General features: G+C 45.1%; 1 protein-coding gene across 11 annotated transcripts in view; it reads left to right on the forward strand.

The window, feature by feature from the left end:
- Hsf2bp (heat shock transcription factor 2 binding protein) overlaps window positions 1-20433 on the forward strand; it is an 80940-nt gene that overhangs the window by 18506 nt on the left and 42001 nt on the right. For all 11 annotated transcript variants that reach the window (XR_002789810.2, XR_010039315.1, XM_063224537.1 and 8 more), the window contains 2 exons: window positions 1605-1737; window positions 17579-17696. Coding sequence is in view for 9 of the 11 variants with exons in the window: in XM_063224537.1 (XP_063080607.1) it covers window positions 1605-1737; window positions 17579-17696 (251 nt within the window). In the remaining 2 variants the exon portion in view is untranslated. The remainder of the gene's footprint in view (window positions 1-1604; window positions 1738-17578; window positions 17697-20433) is intronic.

Genomic DNA, 20433 nt, shown 5'->3' on the forward strand with positions numbered 1-20433 from the left:
GGCCGCGTGTCTGCTGAGGATTCGGAGGCCACGTCCATGTCTTGCTGTTTGTACCAGTTCATCCCTCAGACAGTCAACAGACACCGAGCTGTCACCACAGTCCTCAGTGACCTGGTGTCAGGGATGTGTAAGACAAAGGCAGTAGGTCTCTGGTCTGCCAGCACGCACAGCATCTGCAGATCTTTTATCACTTCGATATTGTTAAACTCGTGGATGTAAGGAGTTTAACCTGGTTTCATGCGCTTTGCTGCATTTTTTCTCATGGGCAATGTAGTACAATCCTTAGCCTTTTGGGTGCTGTGTATTCTTTAATATGTGTGTATGTGTGTTCATGTGTTTAAACACCGGGGAACTTCCCAGAAGGGGAGGAATTTGAAATGGGCCTTGATGAACGGACAAGAGCAGAATTTTGGAGGATTCACCTGGCTGTGAGTGAGGAGTGATCAGCACGTGGGGCATGGGCACTGGGGCTGGACAGGCCTGGCTCGGCCCTAGGAGGGGAGGTGTGAAAAGCGAACACAAGTGACAGCCATGGCCTCAGAGCAGACACAGTGGTGGGTGGAGCTGACCTCTGAGGCCAGGGGGAGCCTGGGGTGGGTCTCACCCTGGGCAGACAGTGGGCACAGAGGGAGTGGGATAGGAGGCAGATGGCAGCAGGGGACCAGTGACCATTTCTTACCACTGAGAGAAACAGTTGTGTTTGACTTTAGGTGAGAGGTCTAGGCACACTTTAGAAGACTCTGAACTTTATTGAGGTATAATTTCCATACTGTAAAATTTACCCACTGTAAGTGTACAATGCAGTGGTTTTTAGCAGATTTCTAGGGTTGTAAAGCTATCACTATAATCCAGTCTTGGAATATTTCTGTTACCAGGAAGTGCTCTTTGGCCTTTTTAAGTGTGTGCTTTTGGTTTTCTAATTTTATTTATTTAATTTATTATTATTATTTTTTTTTGTCTTTTTTGTTTTTATCAGTACCAGGGATCGAACTCACAACTGCCTGCTTGCAAGGCAGGTGCTTATGCCGCTGAGCTAAATCCCCGACCCCTTTCTAATTTTTTTTAACTTCTCAAAAAATGTACCTTGGTTTGAAAGTTCTCTTCAGAGCCCTAGTGCCCCCAAGTAAGTTACACAGAGGTTCTGCAGATGTGAAAAGTTTTTGCCAGTAATGAGGATTTGAACTCCCAGAAGAGCCTATTTACTGGTCTGTCTCTTTCACATGTTGTAATTTCAGTTAAGATTTTCTTGAAAAAAAGATCTGCTAAAGGTCTGAAAATCTCTGAAATGTGTAACCTATATTTTCTAGTCTATTTGTGTGTATTATTGTGTTAGTGTGTCCTAATACTGCCGTCCTGGTGTAAAATCTGTCCTGCTTTATTATATAGGTCCACAGATAGACACAAATGTATCAGCCCCAAGAGCAGTTTCTCTTGTTCCTGGGCACCCCAAGCTGTTTCCTCTGATCTCTTAGTGGGAATTTTATGGAGGAAATAGATTTTTAAGTATCCCTTCTGTAATGAAAACCAGAGTCTTTCTTCTGTATCCTACACTTTTATACTCCTATCTGCAAAAGTCTGTGATACTTTCCTTTCTAAACTTTCAGGAAAAAGCTTTGAAGTTTTTCCACATCACTGGCCAGACAATGGAGAGTTTTGTGAAGGCGCTGGACGGGGATGTCAAGGACCTTAATTCGGACGAGAACCAGTTCGTTTTCGCTTTGGCCGGAATTGTAACAAGTGAGTAATTCTCAAATGCACGGGCAGAGATGAGCATCCGAGCATGTGAACATTTCTCAGGGATGTTTTCAGAAACAGTGCTGGGCCTCACCCTGGAAAATCTGACTCTAGAGATCTGGGATAGGTACCAAGTGTGTGGGTCTTAGAAAATCACCTGAAGGGATTCTGATACATATCAGTTATTAAGAGTGACTAATCCAAAAGAAGCACAAGTTAGTTTGCTTGGTAGGAATCAAAAAATGAAGCAAAACTGTTGATTTAGCTGCTTGTTACTTGGAATCCTCATTGCAATTACTGATGTCTCGCCAAAGAAAAGTGGTAAGCTACATTTGGCCTTAGCCAAAAGGCTGAGAAATGATTAGAAAAACCTTAAACTAAGCCTAAACTGAGCTCTTTTTTATTTTAAAGATATTAAAAGAAAGCAAAACAATAAAAAAAAAACAGTAGAAATGATAAGGGATTTCAAAACAAGCTGAGATAGGAAGTTAATAGTCAGTGTATTGCATATTGTTATCTTCAAAATAGTTGCACCCTTGTTTTAAAGAATTCTAAAAATTTAAATTGTCTTCAGTAATTTTCTTCTGAAGGCTTAAACACTAATCTTTTGCTTGAGAGTTAGGATAAGACTCCACAGCAAAACCATTATGGGGAAGCCCAGGGATTTCCTGAGTGCCTCGTGAGGCGAGAGGTGGTCCACACTGATGTCACAGCCAGTGTGGGCCTTGTCCACTGAAGATGGATGTCAAAATGCAGGCTTCTAGTGTGCGTTCGAGGGAAGTAAGAGAAAGCAGAGGGGATGCGTGCAGCTCTGACAAAGGTCAGGCTAGTCCCCTAGCACAAGGAGAAGCAGAGAAAGGGTCCAATTGAGAACTGATGGGGCTCAAGTCTGAAGCGAGGGATCAGAGTGGCCTTTCGACAGAGGGGCAGCAGCACTGTTACGGGGGCTGTGGGGGTTGGTGGCTGGCTGACCACCATCTCAGGGCCAGCGTCATAGCTGCAGAGGACTCCTTGCAGTGTGGTGATTCCTTGCTTGGAGCAGTTCAGACATGTGAAGTGGTGCTGGGATCTGGGGTGACCCCAGGCTCAGGACACCAGAGACAGCTGGTGTCTTGCGTGTTCCTGCAGACGACCTCTTGGTGTCCTTGGTCTCGAAGAGGGTGAGATAGGCTAGGGGAATTTAAGGCTGATTAACCTTGCTTAGTTAGGGAACTGATTGACATAATTGTATCCAAAGTGTTAAGGTGAAAAAGGATACAGAACGCATCAGACTTTCCTTCTGTTTTTAGTTACCTACTGGGCATCTGTGGGCCCAAGAACGCATCAGACTTTCCTTCTGTTTTTAGTTACCTACTGGGCATCTGTGGGCCCAAGTGATGAGTCATGGGTTTAGTTTAAAAAACAATAAGCCTGTCTTTAAGTCCCTGATTACCTCAGAAGGAAACACAGGTGGTGCTTTTATTTGGGACAGGTTACTGGCCCTGGGGTTCATTCATCGTCTCTGTCTCTGTGGTGGGCTGTGTGTCACTGGTGAGCACTGAAGATCTGCTCTGAGTCGGTGAAGTGGTGAAGTGTGTTCCTGCAAAGACCATTACCTTCTCACACTGACCTTTCGTCTCTGCTGGGTCCCATGCTACTCGTGGGATAACTTTCCGTTTAAAAGAGGGGAAATTCTACTTTCCTCACAGCATTCCTCTGCTTTTACTGAAATCCTAGTGGGGCAGGTCCTGTGTAGACATTTAAAAAATAATCCTTTGTGGGGTGGATGCTGAGGCCACAGTGACCTCTGGCTGTCCTAGGTTGGCCTGGCACCTGCTTGGTCCAGCACAAGGCAGCTTTCTTTACTTTTATCACGGGTTTGCTTTGAAGGTCTTTGGTTTTTTTCATGCCCCATCCCTGCTGTGGTATTTAACCCAGGGTCTCTTGTGCCTCTTAAATGTTGTGCCACTAGGCTACATTCCCAGGCCTTTTATTTGTTTTTCTAGAAGTGTCTTGCTAAATCTCTAGAACTTGTGATCCCTCTGCCTCAGCCTCAATGAATACCTGGAACTATAGTCATGTGCGGCTGAAGGCTGTTTATTAAATAAAAACATTTACTAATTTACTTACTTTCTTTTCTTTCTTTTGGCAGAACTGTGGAGTAAATCCAGCTTGTCAACTGTATCCCCAGCCCATTTTTTATTTTGAGACAGGGTCTCACTTACTGCTAAATTGCCCAGGCTGAGCTCAGACTCGCAATCCTCCTGTCTCAGCCTTCCAAAGATTACAGGCACATACCACTGTGCCAGGTGGCATTTGCAAATTTGATTTGCTTCTCTGCGTATGACTCAGAAGGTGTATAATCTATGTCATTTTGCTGGATGGTGATTTTTTTTTCTTTAATACTAGGGCTTAAACCCAGGCTTAAACCCAGGGACAGACACATAGGCAGGTACTCTGCCACTGAGTTATATCCTTTTTATGTTTTCTCTACCTGAAGATGAAGTCTCTCTCTGTTGTCCAGGCAGAAAAGCTTGTGATCATCCTGCCTAGGCCTCGTGAGAAGCTGGGGTTGCCAGTGTGCAGCTTCTGTTCAGTTGAGCTCTGAGCTGGAAAGGCATGAATTGTGACAAGGCGGCAGCTAGTGGGTGGAGCTCGCCTGTCGCCTGGCATCCAGTGTGGTGATGCTTCCTCTGGCTGTGCTGGCTCAGGGGGACACACAGGCTCCCCAGGCATTGGTGCGTCAGTGAGTCTGACTGAGAAGGTTCCACATTCTCACGTGCTGTCAGAGTGCTGGGTCACAGAGGTGGCTCACGTGCCACAGGTGTTCTGTGGAGAGCGGACAGTGGCAGAAACCACGGCACTGTGATCAGGAGAGCATGGCAGAGCAGGCGTGGAGATCTTTTTCCCTCTGACACAAGTTCTCTAAAGTCCCACCCAGTAGATCCCCTCACAGTGAGTTCTCTTGGCATTGTGCACCTCTGTAAGTTCTGACAGGTGCATCTCCTCCTGAGACACCACAGTCAGGGTGTGGAACACCCACCCCCATCTCCTCTTCCTTCCTCCACTGTCTGCCCCCTGGGGCCGTTTCCCTGGTGATTTGTGAGGTGTCGTGGCTGCACTTTTCTTGCTGACTTGTGCAACATCTCACACCTGATCAGGCACACGTGTGGTGGAGGAAAGCTGCTCGGCTCACTGCAGCCAAGGAGCAAAGAATGACAGAAAGAGTTCGAGGAGGGGGAGTGCAGGGTGAGAATGTGCCCCTCCAGGTTACACCTGGGGACCCCTCCTCCTGCTAGCACACAGCCAAGCAGGAAGCCCTCTGCTGATCCCATCACCTTCCAGAGCCCCACATCTAAGCATGACCTTCCATAGCCCCACATCTAAGTCCCCTTTTGGGGACATTTTTGATCCAAACCATAACACCATATGCTCTGTGAGTGTCCCACTGCACTGTGGTAGGTGAGGGCACATGGCATGGGGTGTGGTTTGGGGTAGGATTGTGGCTATTTTCAGCAACTTGGGTAAGAGGGCCAATGAAGAACGGTATATTGGCTTGGGTTTGCTGGAGAAATAGAATCAATAGAAAAAGGTATATATAATTAGACAAAAGGATTTATCAGATTAGCTTGTGAGGTCAGAGGCAGGAGAGTCCACCGTGGTTGTGTGCTGGAGAATCAGGAGACCCTGTCACAGCTCAGTCCAAGGGCCTGGGATCCATAGAACAAGAGGGATCAAGGGTACAGTGCAGACCCAGACCGAGGGTCTGGTGTGCCCTGGAGAGGCACTGATGTGGGGCTGCTTTGAAGGGGAAAGGAGCTAGAGCCTGATGCCTATAGACAGCAGCACAAGCAAAAGACTCTCTTCTGTCCAGCAGAGCAGCCCTTTTCCGTGCAGGCCCACTTGTCTTTCCCTGTCCTCCCAGCTGCTGCAAGCTAACTGGGTGGCACTACTCACAGTTAGGGTGAGGCTTCTCCCTCATTTGCTGGACTGCATTCCAGTCATCTCTGTAAACACTCCCATAGACACACCTAGAAGCTTGTTTGACTAATCCGCTAGTTGTTTGTCTAGTTACATTGACAGTCACCATAATGGTGACAAACAGAAGACAGTAAATTTTTATTACAGTCCTGTAAAGAGTAACTTCTTTAGCTTCGACATGGAAGGCTACCAAGGGCTGATCAGACCCTGGGGATACCTGTTGGGGCCACAGTGGGGAATAAAGAAAAAGAGACAATTTTCAGGGTACACTGAGGACCAGGGAGAGTTTGCCTCTAATGGACTGGTTCAGTTACTTCCCCATGATCTATCACTTAGCCTGGTCCCCAACAGAAAGCTGATTTTTAAACAATTTTTCCGCTCCTGGATGATTTGAAAATCATGATTCCAATCTTTACCCCTTATTCTGGGTTTTGCATTCAAGTAATGTTTAGTAACTACTGTGGCACCAGCCCTCCTTTATGATTGCTGGTTGTCTGGGGGCAGGACTGAGTCTAGCTTTGTCTTCCATAGGCCTCGCTAGTTTCCAGCTGCCAGCAGAGCCCCTGAGTGGCAGTTTCCATCCTTCAGACCAGCCACAAGCCCCCAGGGACTCAGGCCAACATAAGGAGCAGCATGGCATACAGGGCAGAAGAGGAGGTGGAACTTGAGGCCCTGTTTCCAGTGTTCCTTCTGCCACTGACCAGCCCAGTTTCTCCCATACATGAGGTTTCTCACATGCATCATCTTGGGCACCAGATGATTCTGGTCCTTCCCAGACATGGAGCTGTACGGTTCTCTGTGCCTGTGCAGGAAGGGCCAGGTTTGAGCTTGGATCTGCAGTCCTTCTGCTGTGTGATGGTCTGAGTCTGCAGTAAAGGGTTCGTGGATGGACACCGGGGCTCTTTCTGCCTCTGGCTGTGGTAGACCGTGCCGCTCCAGACACCTGTGTACAAGTTCCCGTGGGAGTCTGTTTTTGGCTCTCTGGGTATCCCCCCTAGGGGTGGAGTAGTAGGGTTGGTGGTAAGTACACTTAACATTTTGAGGACATGTCAGGTTGTTTTCCATGATGGCTGTGCCATCATGCATCCTGCTGGCTACTCTCCCAGTGTCTTTGGGATACGCGGTCTTTTGCTAGGAACTGGGGCACATTCGTTGGAGCATCTGTCTGGCTCTCATGCCACTGAACTCCAGAGTGATCTCAGGGACTTTCAGGATTCCTGCCACTGCCTTTGGGCCTCCTGAGAGTAAGGTGGGTTTGCTGAAAGCTGGTTTCAGTTGCAGCGCTATACAGCACCATTTCCTCCTGCTGTTGTCTCTGACTCATCTGCCAACAGAAGCATGTTAAACTCAGGCAACAAAGCGAGCCGTGCCGTCTGCTGCACCGTGAGGAGGAAGATGCTCTGCAGCCCTGACCTGGCAACTTCACAGCCAACTGGTGCTGCCCATTTGCACTGCCCAGATGAGCAGAGAGCACGAAATCAGGCTCTGGTATGGGAGTTTCCTCTCCGTGTCCCTTTGGGACACAGGTGCTTATTGAGCCAGGGAGACCCCTGCAGGGTGCTCTGCCATTGGGCAGGTGTGCTAGAACCTGGGTGAAGTGTCAGACCAATGCATCATCCTAGGACATGGGTGGTGAATCTCGGTGGGAATGCTGCAGTAGGCTGTCCCAGGAGAAGGGCTGTCAGCCACTTAGAAGAAAGGAGCAGAGTGCTTCAGTTAGCTGCAGGGATCCTACTGCTGTGGTGGTCAGATTATAGGTGACCCTGGTAAGAGGCCCAAGGGCTGTGTGAAGGCCAGGCTCCTGCAAGTGCAGCAGCCCACATTTCTGCAGGCCTGCCACTTTGAAAATCTCTGCCCTAGTGCATGGCTGATCTTTTGTGCATGTAGGTAGGAAAACAGGATGTGAGGTATTAGCGGTGGTGTTGAGAGAGATTTGAGGATCACCTCTGCAAGCATTTTGGTTTTGTGTTCTGTGAGCATGGTTTTGACATGTTTGATTTGGCCCAGTCATATAAGTGGTCTTGCTAATTCAAATAATTTGGCGTCTGTTGCCTACAATACTGAGCTAATCCCAGGCTTCTAATTGTCTTCCAGTGGTTGGGCTTGGATGATTTGTTACCTTGTCTTCGGTAAGGCCCTTCCTTCAGTTGATGGAGTGGGTCCTAAATAATGAGGGGCCGTTTTGTGAAGTCGGAATTTTTTCTTAAACGCTGTGTCTGTTTCAGACTAGCTCAGTGAGGAGGTGCACACTGCCAGTCTCAGAGTTTTCCAGCGGTGTGGCGTGTAGGAGGTGGTTAGGTCCTTACTGGGTCAGAGTGCCACTGCCGGGCCACATGTGTCCTACTGGGTGATCTGATGTTAAGACTCGAGAGAAGAGGCTGAAAAGTTCAGTGAGTCCTGGTGGATATCACTTTCTGGGTGAAAGGCAAATAAATAAAGTGTGACCTTTATGAATGGGACACTGAAGAAACTTGAGCGGCACACCATTCCTCTGTGAATGTGGCCTCAGGTGGACTAAGGAGAAGGTGGTATTTGGGTTAAATACTCCGGTGAAATGGGGAACAATGATTTTGCTACTTGTTCATTAGATTTTTAAAACCTGATAATACCAGGTGGCTGTGGGGTCTAGTACAAGACTGTATTTATCCTTGTATGTGGTGCTATAGGAAGGAACCCAGGGCTTTCACACTGAACTATATCCAGCCCTTTTAATGTTTTCACTTTGAGACAGGGACTTACTAAGTTACCCAGGCTGGACTTGAACCTGTGATGCTCCTCCTTCAGCCTCCCAGAGTGCTGGGATTATAGGCAGATGCCCCCACACCCAGCCTGGTCTTTTTTCTGTAAGCTGGTCGTAGCTAGCCTAAGACCTCTCATGGCTTTGCACTGAAGGGTACCAGGGAAGTACAAGAGAACAGCTACAAGAATCCATCTAGATGCTTTTGGCTTTTTGCCATTTGGTATTTTTGTGTTGTCTGTCTATATCAATAGAATCTTTTCTCCATAGGGATTCTGGACTATGGTTAATGCTTTGGTTAGTTCTTGAATCATATATAATATTCAGGATAGCTGTAAGTTGTATATTTTAGAATTTTGAGTAACTTCTCTAAGTCATCTTTCTATAGTATGTTTTCTTTCTTTGAAAATGGAGTTTCACTGCAGTTCGCAGGCTGGTCTCAAAGCCTGAGTTCAAATGCTTCTCCCAAATTGCAAGCCCTCGAGTGGCTCGGGTTACCCTCCAAGCCTCTGCCTCATACTGCAGTCTCTCGGCTGCCTGTCCCATTTGCGCAGCACATCTCTGTCCGTGAGATTTTGCAGAGATTGTGTCACAGAGAGGAAGAAGTGTCCGACCATGGCCTGAGAGTAGCAGTTCACATTGGGGGAAATGACAGGTGCTGGGAGCTTTTGAGGAGCAGTGCTGGGCCGTGCCAGGGAGCAGAGACTGTACTCGTAGATAATCACAGTGACTTGGGACCCAGAGCCATTGTCTTCGTAATGAGCAGGTGATAAAAGTGCAGCTGAGTCACTCTGCCTGACCCCGGGTTTTCTGTGGCTAGCTTTCCAGCAGTGCTCACCCACACTGGAAGTCTATTACTGGGCAGGGCAGGTTTGCATGCAAGAGAGGCAGGCACTGTGGACAGGCTTGTGTGGCCTGTAGCCTGACCACTGCCAGGAGAGGAGGACAGCAGGCCCAGTCTGCTGGGAGTGCCCACAGATTGCAGGCTTCTCTCCAGTGTGACCTCTGCCACAGAAGGCAGCTCACTCACAGTGGGAGGGAGACTCATTTCTTTAAGGTGTATGTGCTACTGGGAATTGAACCTAGGGCCTTCCACTGAGCTACAGCCTCAGCTCTTTTCTTTTCTTTTTTGGCTTTGAGACAGGGTTTCACTAAGTCACTGAGTTGCCCAAGTTGAGCTCAAATTTATAATCTCCCTGCCTTAGCCTCCGAGTGTTGGGATTATAGGCATGCAACTCTGTCTCCAGCTGGGAAAACAGAATTCTTAGAGCCACCTCCCAATAGGACAGGACACTCCCTCCAGCTCCCTCCTGCTCCCAGAAACAGTACCAAAGCCATGGCCTGCACGGCAGTCAAAAAATGAATTCATAAGAAACCTGCCACTGGTAGCCCTGGCCAATGCAAGGGAACAAAAACCAAATGAAGTGGAGTCTTAGCATTAACATTAGAGGAAATCCGCATGTTCACTCCTGTTTCCTTAGAAGCGGTGCAGAGCTGGCCATGGTGTGCACACCTGTAATCCCAGCACTCCAGAGGCTGAGACAGGAGGATCACTATGTGTTCAAGGCCAGCCTGGGCTACCAAGTGAGTCCAAAGCCAGCCTGAACTGCATAGTGAAACCCTGTCTCAATAAAAAGCGAGGGGCAGTATTAGTGCTGGCAAGGAGAGGGTTATAGGAAACAAATCCCAGATGAGCAGTCGTGACCCAGTAATGCACTACCCCTGTTGTTATCATCTCTGTGCTTCAGCAGCTCTGTTGAGGTATAATCTTTATGTCATATACTTAGCCAGTTTAAAGTGAATAACTCGGTGGTTTTTAGCATAGTCATATAATTCTGCATTTGTCACCACAGGCAATTTTGAAGCATTTTATCACATCAGAAAGAAACTTTACTTACCTTTGCTGTCATCCCCAATGCTGGCATCCCCCCAAGCCCCTGACAGACACGCACCTACTTTATGTCTCTGTGGAGTTGCCCGTTCTGGACATGGTGCAATGAAATCACACGGCGTGTGGCCTTTCCCTTGCTCTTGGGGTGTAGCTCATTTCCCTTAGCACGATGCTTTCCAGGTTGGTTTACACAATGACACACATCCGTGCCTTCTCCCTTTTCATGGTGGGATGATGTCCCCCTGTGGTGTACCGCCTCTGTCTGCCCTTTCATCGACTGGTGGGGAGTGGGTTGTTAGCATGTTTTTGGCTGTTGTCAGTAACAACGTTGTTGACACTTGCAGACTTACAGGCGTTTGCATAGACATGGCTGTTACCAGCAGCCGTAAGTGGAATTGATGGCTCACATGGCAGGACTTTAGCTGCTCACAGAACTGAACTGTATTCTCCACAGTGGCTACACCAGTTTACATTCCTGTAAACTGGATACCAGGTTTTAGGTTTTCTATGTCCCTCCCCACCCTGTTTGTCGTTTTGCTCATAGCCATCCTGGTGGACATAAAGTGGTTTCTCATTGTGGTTTTGATTCATAGATTCATGATAGCTTATTCTGTTGGAACACTGCTTATGCTTATTGTCTACTTGTATATATCTTTTGGAGAAATGCCTATTCAGATCTGTTGCCTGGTTTTGAATTGAGTTGCCCTTTTATTATTGAGCATAAGAGTTCTTTCCTAGATACGAGACCCTTTTGGATATGTGCTTTATTAATATTTCATTCTGTGAGTTGTCTTCACTTTCTCAGTAGTATACTATATGAAGCACTGAAGTTGTTTTTTGATGTTGTTTGTTTTTTATCTGAGACAAGATCTCGCCGTGCATTTCAGGTTGGCCTTGAGGTCACATTGTAGCCCAGGCTGGATTTGAATTTGCAGTGATCTTCCTGCCTCAGCCTCCCAAGTGCTGGGATTACAGTTATATCCCACCACACCCAGCTAGCACTAAACTTTAAATTTTGCTTACGTACAATTTATTTTTCTTTGGATGCTTGTGATTTTGGTGTCATTAAGAAACCACTGTCTAATTCAAGATCTTAGAAACCTACTGTTCTGTTTTATTTTAAGAATTTGCTAGTCTTAGCTCTTACCATTTAGGTCTTTGGTGTATTTTGAGTTAAGTTTTACATGTGAAGTGAGGTAGGATGCAGCTTCACCCCTTCGCTTGTACATACCCAGGTTTCTTAGCACTATCGTTGAAAAGGTCATTCTTTTGTCTGTTTTCCATTGAATTTTCTTGACACCTCTGTTGAAAATTAATTGACCATAAATGTGAGTTTATTTCTAAACCTTCAGTCTTGCTGTTGGTCTATATATGTATCACTATGCCAGTACTCTGTTGTTGTTTTTATCACTGAAAAATTATGACCTAAAGCCAAAGTATCAGACATGCTACGTATCAATGTATGTGTCCTTTTCAGCACATGTAATTGATACCAAATTTATTTCTTAAACTGTATAATTCCTATGTTAACCTCTAAAAATACCAATAAACAATTTTAATGAGAATGAATCTAGAAAAAAAACTTTTGAACAGAAAGTTAAACCAGTCTTTTTTAAAAAATTGTTCTTTAAAGAAAGACTAAACAAAACAGAAAATGGGTAGAAATAATACATACTTTCAAAGAAAAGATAAACAATAAGAAATCACTAATTGATGATTACATATTGTCCTTTTTTTTCTTTCTTACTTTCTTTGTCTTTTGAGACAGAGTCTTGCTATGCAGTTCAGGCTGGCCTTGAGCTCACTTTTAGCCAGGCTGGTGTCGAACTTACAATGATCCTCCTGCCTCAGCCTCCCGAGTGATGGGATTACAGGCATGAGCCACCATGCCTTGCTCACGTATTGTCCTCTTACAAATAGTTGTTCAAGATAGAAAAGTAAAACATACAAAGTGGGAATTCAAACAGCGAGACTGCAAATGGTTCTGTTCAACTATCCAACAAAAACTTAGTGATATGGGTATCAATCCTCTACACTTAAACATACATGCAGTTATCCATACCTTCATTTATGTTGAGATTAAACAAACCATAGCAGGCTAAAATCACTCTGAACAAAGAATAATAGTATTGCTGGATTTCACATCATGACACTACAGGATCAGTACTGGGTACTGTAGTGTCTTTTTTTCTTCAAAGTATTTGTTCATTTCATCATGCGTTGTAACATCAGTTCTCATAAACTGTTTATAGGTTCTATGCATGCATGAGTCTTAACATGTATTTCTATCCTTTCTATATTAGAGGGAGAAACAAAACAAAACATATTCCTATAAACACATGAAACGAAGAAGACATATAAGACCACTATACAAAGAGTTCTACAATGGTTACTGTGTTGTCTCTTGTTATCTTCAATAGAATTGTCTGTATCATCAGACATAGTATAATTGAATATAGTAGTACATAACAATATTAATAAAAAACTTTGTAGATATTATAAAACTTCAAAAATGGGTAATAATCAAACCAGAATGGGTATCATAGGGAATCTTGTCATCTTCAGTGTAGTTGCCTATACTCTCAGCCTTGATACTATCAATCATAACAGTTTTGAATAAAATCTGTTGATACCAAACAGCAATCAAACAAACCAGATTTAACTGAAATCTTTTTTTTTTAACTTTTTATTGGTACCAGGGATCGAACTCACGACTGCCTGCTTGCAAGGCAGGTGCTTATGCCGCTGAGCTAAATCCCCAGCTAAACCACATTTAACTAAGATCAATCATGATAAAACAGTATAAGTTATACAGGGCTCCAGATTAAATTAATAGTAAATTAAAGATGACTGTACTACATCCTGTTATTTTTGGGATAGCTGTCTGTGCCCTCAGATCTAGTGCAAGTAGACAAACTGGGACAGAATAAAATCTAAGCAGAATGGTGTGAGTAATGTGGGTTTTAAATCCTGATACACTAAAAAAAAATCAGTACTCAGGGACAAGAAAAAACAAAGAAAAAATCCTGATACACTATTAACAATATCCTCTGCCATCCTTTTTAAGACTATTCCTCCCCTTTCACTCCCCCAGGGTGCAGTGTGCATTTTTGGGTTTCACCAACACCCTCAATTTTTAGATTGGTGAGGAAAAAGTTGCTATTTACCTAATTGGTTCCAAACCTTCTCCCTCCTGGACTTGATCTCTAGTTGTATTCCTTTAACTATGAAAGCCTGTCTTTCTAACCTATCTACAAATACTGGTCGAGTTGCCTCTATTACTGTCTGGTTCCCTGTCACACAGAGCATTGTTTTTTCATATTTGATTTTCAGTCAATGAACCCTTTTTCAGATTAATCATATTTCCTATAAAGAGCATCTCAGTGGACCCTACGTCCTGATCTACTTTGCCTGTATTTCTCTTTTTTTTCTTTTCATTTTTTTAGTGTATCAAAGCCATCTATATTAGCGATTATAGCCAACTTTCTCTGCCTCATTTCTGTTGTGCTCTTTTTCTGCCATTCGTTGTCTGCTTTTCTTCTTCATTCTACTGTCTGCTCCATTCATTGAGGCCTTTCTGGCACTGTTTCCTGGAATCCTGGTACTTTTCTCTCTCTCTAGAATGTCCTTCAGTATTCTCTGTAGAGTTGGATTGGTGGTTGTGAATTCCCCCAGTTCCTCTTTGTCTTGGAAGCATTTTGTTTCTCCATTAATTTCTAGAGACAGTTTTTCAGGTACATCAATCTGGGCTGGAGGTTATTTTCTTTCAGAGCTTGGAATACTTTGCTCCAAACTCTTCTTGATTTGATGGTCTGTGTCAAGAAGTCTGCCATGATTTTTATGGGTTTTCCTTTATAGGTGATCTATTTCTTTTCTCTGACTTTTTAAAATATTCTGTTCTTATACTGAATATCTGGGATCTTGATTATTACATGCCTTGGTGTAGCTCTGTTTTGGTTGTAGGTAGCTGGAGTTCTGTATGCCTCATACATCTGAATATCATTTCCTTTTCCTATGCTTGGGAAGTTTTCCTTAATTATTTCTGTGAATAGCCTTTGTAGTTCCTTTGTTTGTACCCGTGCTTCTTCATTCACATTTTTTATTCTTAAGTTATAGACCTTCTTGTTGTCTTCTAGCCTTTGTTTTGTTACTGCTTGTTTCCTTGTTATTTTTAAGAAATTTTTCCTTTCATGATCACACATTGCAAACCTGTCTTCCAGTTTGGATAATCTATCCTTAATTTCTTTCAAGCAGTTTTGCCAGCTTTTAATTGAGTTTTTTATTTTCTGGTCTGAACCTGCTTCATGTATTATGTTTTCTTTATATTCTTTATCAAACGTTTCTCTCCTTTTTTTGTGTGCCTCCATTCTTCTGTGTCTTCTTGAGAGGTACTTAGCATTTCTTTTATTAATCTACTTATACCTTACTTTACTTGGTTAAATATTTTACTTTTGAACTCATCTATGAGGTCCCAAAAATATCTCTTTATGTTCACTGATGCCTTGTCTGACATTGCATGTTTGCTGTCCTCAATCTCTTTTGTATTTACCTCTCCTGGATCAGTGTTCTCAGGGTTGGAGGCTGGGGACATTTTCTTGTTTCTTCCTCTTCTCATGTTTTTGGTTCCTTCCATAGGTGTATAGAGGAGGTCCCAGTCCCTTTCCTTGTTGGTTACGGTTCTTCTGAAGCTTGACCCAAGCATACCCCACCAATCTCATCTGGAAAGGGAACAACTGACTGAAGTCACTGCTGTTCCTTGTTCTTGCCAGTCCTGCCAAATTCCAAAATGTTGTCCCATTGGTGCCCCTTTCCCATGGAAGGGTTTTATTTCTGGCACTCACTTGCCAGCTCTGTTCTCCATTGGGCTTGCCGACCTCCATCTTCAGTGCAACTGCACTTCAGTGTGACTGCGGTTCCAGCGAGTCAAAGCAGCAGGAATTCAGGCATGCGAGAGCACAGAATCTTAGCTGCCTTAATAGTAGCCCTGGGACTGCATGTTTGACTGGTTCTTTTCACTTTAGTTTCTTCCTGGGTCAAGAGGATCCATCTCCCTCTGTCTGGGACTCCCTATGATGTGTTATTTCAGCATCTGAGTTGTCTGTCTCAGGGAGCCTCTGTATTCTGCTCTTATCTATCTGCCATTTTTACTGGAAAACTTTAAACCAAACTTTTGTCTGCTGTGGCAAATGGCAGCAGAATCCATTCTGTAGGCTCTTAAATAACTCCCAAGCACCTCGGACGGATGAGATACCAGTAATTAAAGTGCTATCTATGATTAAAATAAATGTGAATAAATTCTGAGAGGTTGACAAATACTGGCACTGTAGGAATTCATCCACATTTAGTTACTGCTGTTCAATAAAGTGCAGCATTAGTATTTGCTGTTACAGTACTAGGGTACACAGCATAGGGCTCCATTTGCCAATAAATGTGTTGGGAGTTGTTGCCTGCTGTGACTTAGGCTATAAAATATATAATATTTTCTCCTATGTTTGCTTCAGTGATGTAGTAGTACTGTCCACATTATCTATTTCTGGGTAACAAACTATCTTAGTTGCTTTTTTCATTGCTGAGACAAAATATCTAACACCCAAAGTTAAAAAGGGAAAGGTTTCTTCAGCTCACAGTTTGTAGAGGTTTCAGTCCATGACCAGCTGTCAGGGTATCACAAGGTGGAGGAGGCAACAGTTCAGGGCAGTGGAAAACAGCAAAAGCAACAAAAGAGAGACAGGACTCTTTTCTGACTCTGGTGTTCTATACAGGATCCCTGCCCTTAAGTGGGTGTGGCACTCACATCCTTAACCCCAGCATCGCTCTATGAATCAATCATACACTCTTTTCATACATCTCCAGTAAAGTACCCTGACTGCATGAGGCTTTGGGGGTATATCTAAACACAAGCCATAACACACATCACCCCAAAATATAGCAGCGATGTCTCTCTTGCTCATGAGTGCAGTTTGATCAGGGTCTGACAGGACATTTGCTGCTGCTCTTCAAAGTGTGGGGCATTCAGTTATGAGACTATGAGACAGAGTGCTGGAAAACAGATGGATGTGGGCGGGGCAGGGATCCAGCAGAGTTAGGAGATTTTAACATTCTCCACCTGGTCCTCCTCAGCTCAAGTAAACAAAACAAGTAGGAATATGAAGAATCTGATTTTATAAAATCAATCTGGTAGCACTATTGAAAATTTATATTCTGCAGTCAGATCACAGGTAGTCAAAGATAGAACAAGTAGCTGTAGCGATTCACTTTCTGTCTTTCAAGACAAGGTCTCCCTATATGTTCAGGGCTGACCTTGAATTAACTGTGTTGTTAATTCAAGCCTGCCGTGGAATGCGCAGTCCTTTCCTCAGCCACCCGAGTGCTTGGATCGTAGGTGTGTACCTCCGTGCCTGACTCCCCCTCCATTTTTGATAATTCTTGGCAGACAACAAATCAAAGAAAAAACCCTTAAGCTGGTAAACGATGTCTACCAGAAAGACATCGTGTGATGAGACATCCCACTGGGCTGCTGATCCCTTAAAGCCAAGGAGAAGGCCAGGCCGCTGCCACCCCACTGCACTTCTCCCTGAGTTTGTTAATTGACGCAGGGTTTGTAGTCATGTTAGATTACTTTGCTGATCATCCCCACTGAAGAGAACTCTTACAAACAGGTGTCCTGTCCTTGGGTCACTGAGTACACAGACAAGCTTCAGGGGAGGCTGGCGGCCTGGCTGAGCTGTGCCTGAGCAGAATGGCTCATGGTGGTGCCCAGCATGGTTTGCAGACCTTGTGTAGGGAGATCTACACTTGCTAATCACAGTAGGACAGGACATTTAGGAAAAGGGTTCTTTCAGAGTCTGCTTTCATACTGTTCTCGATGATGGTCATACTGTTCTCGATGATGGCCTGATTTCAGCTTCATGTTACAGTTAGAAGTCATCAGTGGACACCGGCAGGACTGCAAGTCATTTCGGCATGCTCAGTGCCAGGAAGGCCAGCCACCCTTGACCTCCCAGGCAACCCTTCAGCTTTTGGTCGAATGGTCAGCATGGTGCTGCAGGCAGGGAGGGCCCCTTCTCTGCTCCTGGCAGAGGTGTTTGCTCCCCAGAGTAACTCTTGTGCTGGGGCGGCTGCTCAGGAGTGGCACCATGGTCAGTGCCTCATCGTCTGTTTTCCTGAGGACTGTTAGGCATTCTGTCCTGGACAGAGTTTTCCTGACTCCGAAGCCCCTGTGACCCTGACACTGCGTTTCATCTCTGTTGTTGCAGATGTTGCTGCCATAGCCTGCGGCCGTGAGTTCCTGGTGAATTCCAGTCGGGTGCTGTTGGACACCATGTTGCAGCTTCTGGGGGACTTGAAGCCAGGACAGTGCACCAAACTCAAAGTGTAGGTGGATGCTAGCTCACATACTCATCAGGGAGCAGATATTACTTAGAATGGGCTTCAAGTACACTCAGTTGATTTGGCAGTATTCTAAAAGGAAAAAAAATTGCTTAGAGAGCTATCTGTTAAGTAGCATGTTGGAAAAAGAAGAAAAGGATGTTCTCATTCTAAAGCAGTCAGTGAGTCCCCAGTACTACCATGTAACACTTAGGGATTATATTAATACTCCCAGAATGAACTTTGATGGGTATTTGTTATAGCAGTACCCACATCCTTGCAGGAGTCCCTAACTTACACACATTCTAGTTGCAGACTTCCACAGGTGTGCTGTGGGTGACTCGCTTTGTTGGCTTATGAATGAATCCGACTTACGAGCAGTTCTGGAACAGAAGTCCTGGGAATTGCTGGGTTTATTGGTATTACCTAAGAGATTACAACAAACCAGTGGATGAAGCACAGTTATGTTGGTCATAAGTCTTTGGGACTTGATTAGGTTCTCTACTTGGGGGACTTCCAAGGCCAAAATCAAGGTGGTGCCTGCTGCATGGTATCTAGAGGCTCCAGGGAAGAATCTGCTTGCAGGTGCTTTCAGGTACTCACTCTCATGCAGCCAGACTACGTTCCTTCCCTTGGGGGCTGCATCTTCAGGCCAGCAGCTCGCTGAGTTCTTACCCTGAGTTCTTTCTCCAATTTCCTCTTCTGCTTCCTGTCCCAGAAAACACTGCTTTTTATGGGCTATGTATTTAGATTAAGCAAACCTTTATAAACCCTTGTGATTGCCTCAGTCTGCTGATTAGTAACTTTAATTACAGCTGCAGAATCCCCCAAGCTGGGTAATTTAATGTAATAAGGATACGATACATTTATAGTCCTGGGATTGGGCAGGGTTCTTTTTTCACTTCTGTGCATTAAACTCAGAGCCTCAGGCATGTGAAGCAAGTGCTCTATCACTGAGTTACAGCCCTAGCTCCAGGATAGGAAATCTTGGGAGCTATTTCAGGCTTCTGCCTGTTACACCATCCATTCCAAGTATGGGCTTTTACTTGTTGGAGCGCTGTTGTTTTGTTTTTCAGTAATAGCTTCTTTAAAAGTCTGTGCTGGATACTTCCAGCATTTGTATTATGCATGCCTTCATGTTGTTTGTGAGTTGAAATTTTCCTATTTATTTGCATACAAAATAATTTGGGGTTCACTCTGGCACTTGGAATACTATAAGACTTGGTCTTGTTTAAAATCTGTCAGAATGTAATCAGCCGTGTTGGGTTTGGGTCATGAGTTCCAGTGAAAGCATTTTCAATGTAAATCCCATCCTTTCTCCAAGTCACAGCAACCAAACAAAACCAGAAACACATTTCCAGTTCTGTGGCTCTGCCCATGTCCCTCTCATGTCACCGGGGGCCTATGTGGGTGTGGCCACACATCCCCCTGGTTCTGAGTGTCTGAGGGCTGCTTATAATGAGAGCCACACACACTGTAAGGTGTGCAGGGAGTTTATAGCTCTGTGGGCCATGTTCCAGAGCCCCTAACTCTAGAGCAGCCTCTGTTTCCAACAACCACTTGGAATGTCGGAGTGTGGTGTCCCCTACTGTGCTGCTGCCGCCACTGGGACTCTGCCCATAGTTTGTCCAGTCCTGCAGGGGACTCAGAGGCCCTCAGCTTCCCTGCCATACAGTCTGAGTTGCCGGTGGCTCCACTGCCACCACAGTGCTGCCAGCAGACCCTTTTCCCTATTTTCAGGCCTGGACCAGGACCTGAACCTGGAATGCCTCCCATGATGGGCAGAGCAGCTGCTAGGTTCAGGCTCCTGCATCACAGCCAGGGCAAGCGCTGGTTGGCATTCTTCAAATCTTGCTCTCCTTCCCAGTCTGCCAGCTACTTTTTGCTCTCCAGAGACCTCAGTTTCCCTGCTTACTTGTACAGTGTTCTGTTCAGCATCTATAGCTGCATGGCGTAAAGCTAGATGGAGTATGTTCATGCCGTCCTGTGTGGCCACAGGCTCTGGTCTGTTTCAGTGTTTTGTGCTAACTTGCATGTACAGGAGTAGTATGTGTATCACAGTATAACACATTCACGTTAGTGTTTGTTGGGTAAAGTTTTACAAATTGTCTGTGGATCTAGTTAATTTTAGTATCTTCTATCAGAGTAGATGGAACACTTGAGGTACCCTTTCCCTGGATGGTGGGCATTGGGTTCTTTTCAGGTGGGCCTTTGTAGGTTCTCTGCACATACACTGCTGTAGTGAACAAGGTTGGCGGATCTCTCCTTGCTCGCCTATGTGAGTACTCCAGGAGTGAGTGACTTGAGAAGTAAGACACGGTATTTATCAGGCACTATCCCAGTTTACGCTCCCTGCTGCACAGTGCCAAGGTGCATGTTGCGTGTTTCCTGCTCCTAGAGGAGGACATTGCATGATCTGTGTGTCGGTCCATCTGTCTGTCAGTCATCCATCTATCCACTTCCTTCCTTCCAGCCAGGGTGAGACTCTTCATATGTTTCTACCACCAGGCTTTCCCCATGAGCTACCTGTTGGTGTTTTTTGTCTCTTTGCTGTTGTGCTTGGTTTTCTTAGTAGTGCACTGGAGTTGTTTGCCGGGAAGTTGATCCATTGTCCCCTTTGCTGCTGTGGTCTGTACATGGTCAATGTTTGCAGGCCAGCTAATCCCCTCCTCTGGTTTCAAGACGAGGCTTTGTGTGAGGCCCTGCCAGTCCCTCTAGCTCTGCTCTGGAGCTCTGTGCCTTT

Source organism: Cavia porcellus, unplaced genomic scaffold (assembly GCF_034190915.1).
Source record: "Cavia porcellus strain 051 isolate PalLab524CR breed Dunkin Hartley unplaced genomic scaffold, mCavPor4.1 scaffold_15, whole genome shotgun sequence".
In the NCBI taxonomy this organism is placed as follows: Eukaryota; Metazoa; Chordata; class Mammalia; order Rodentia; family Caviidae; genus Cavia; species Cavia porcellus.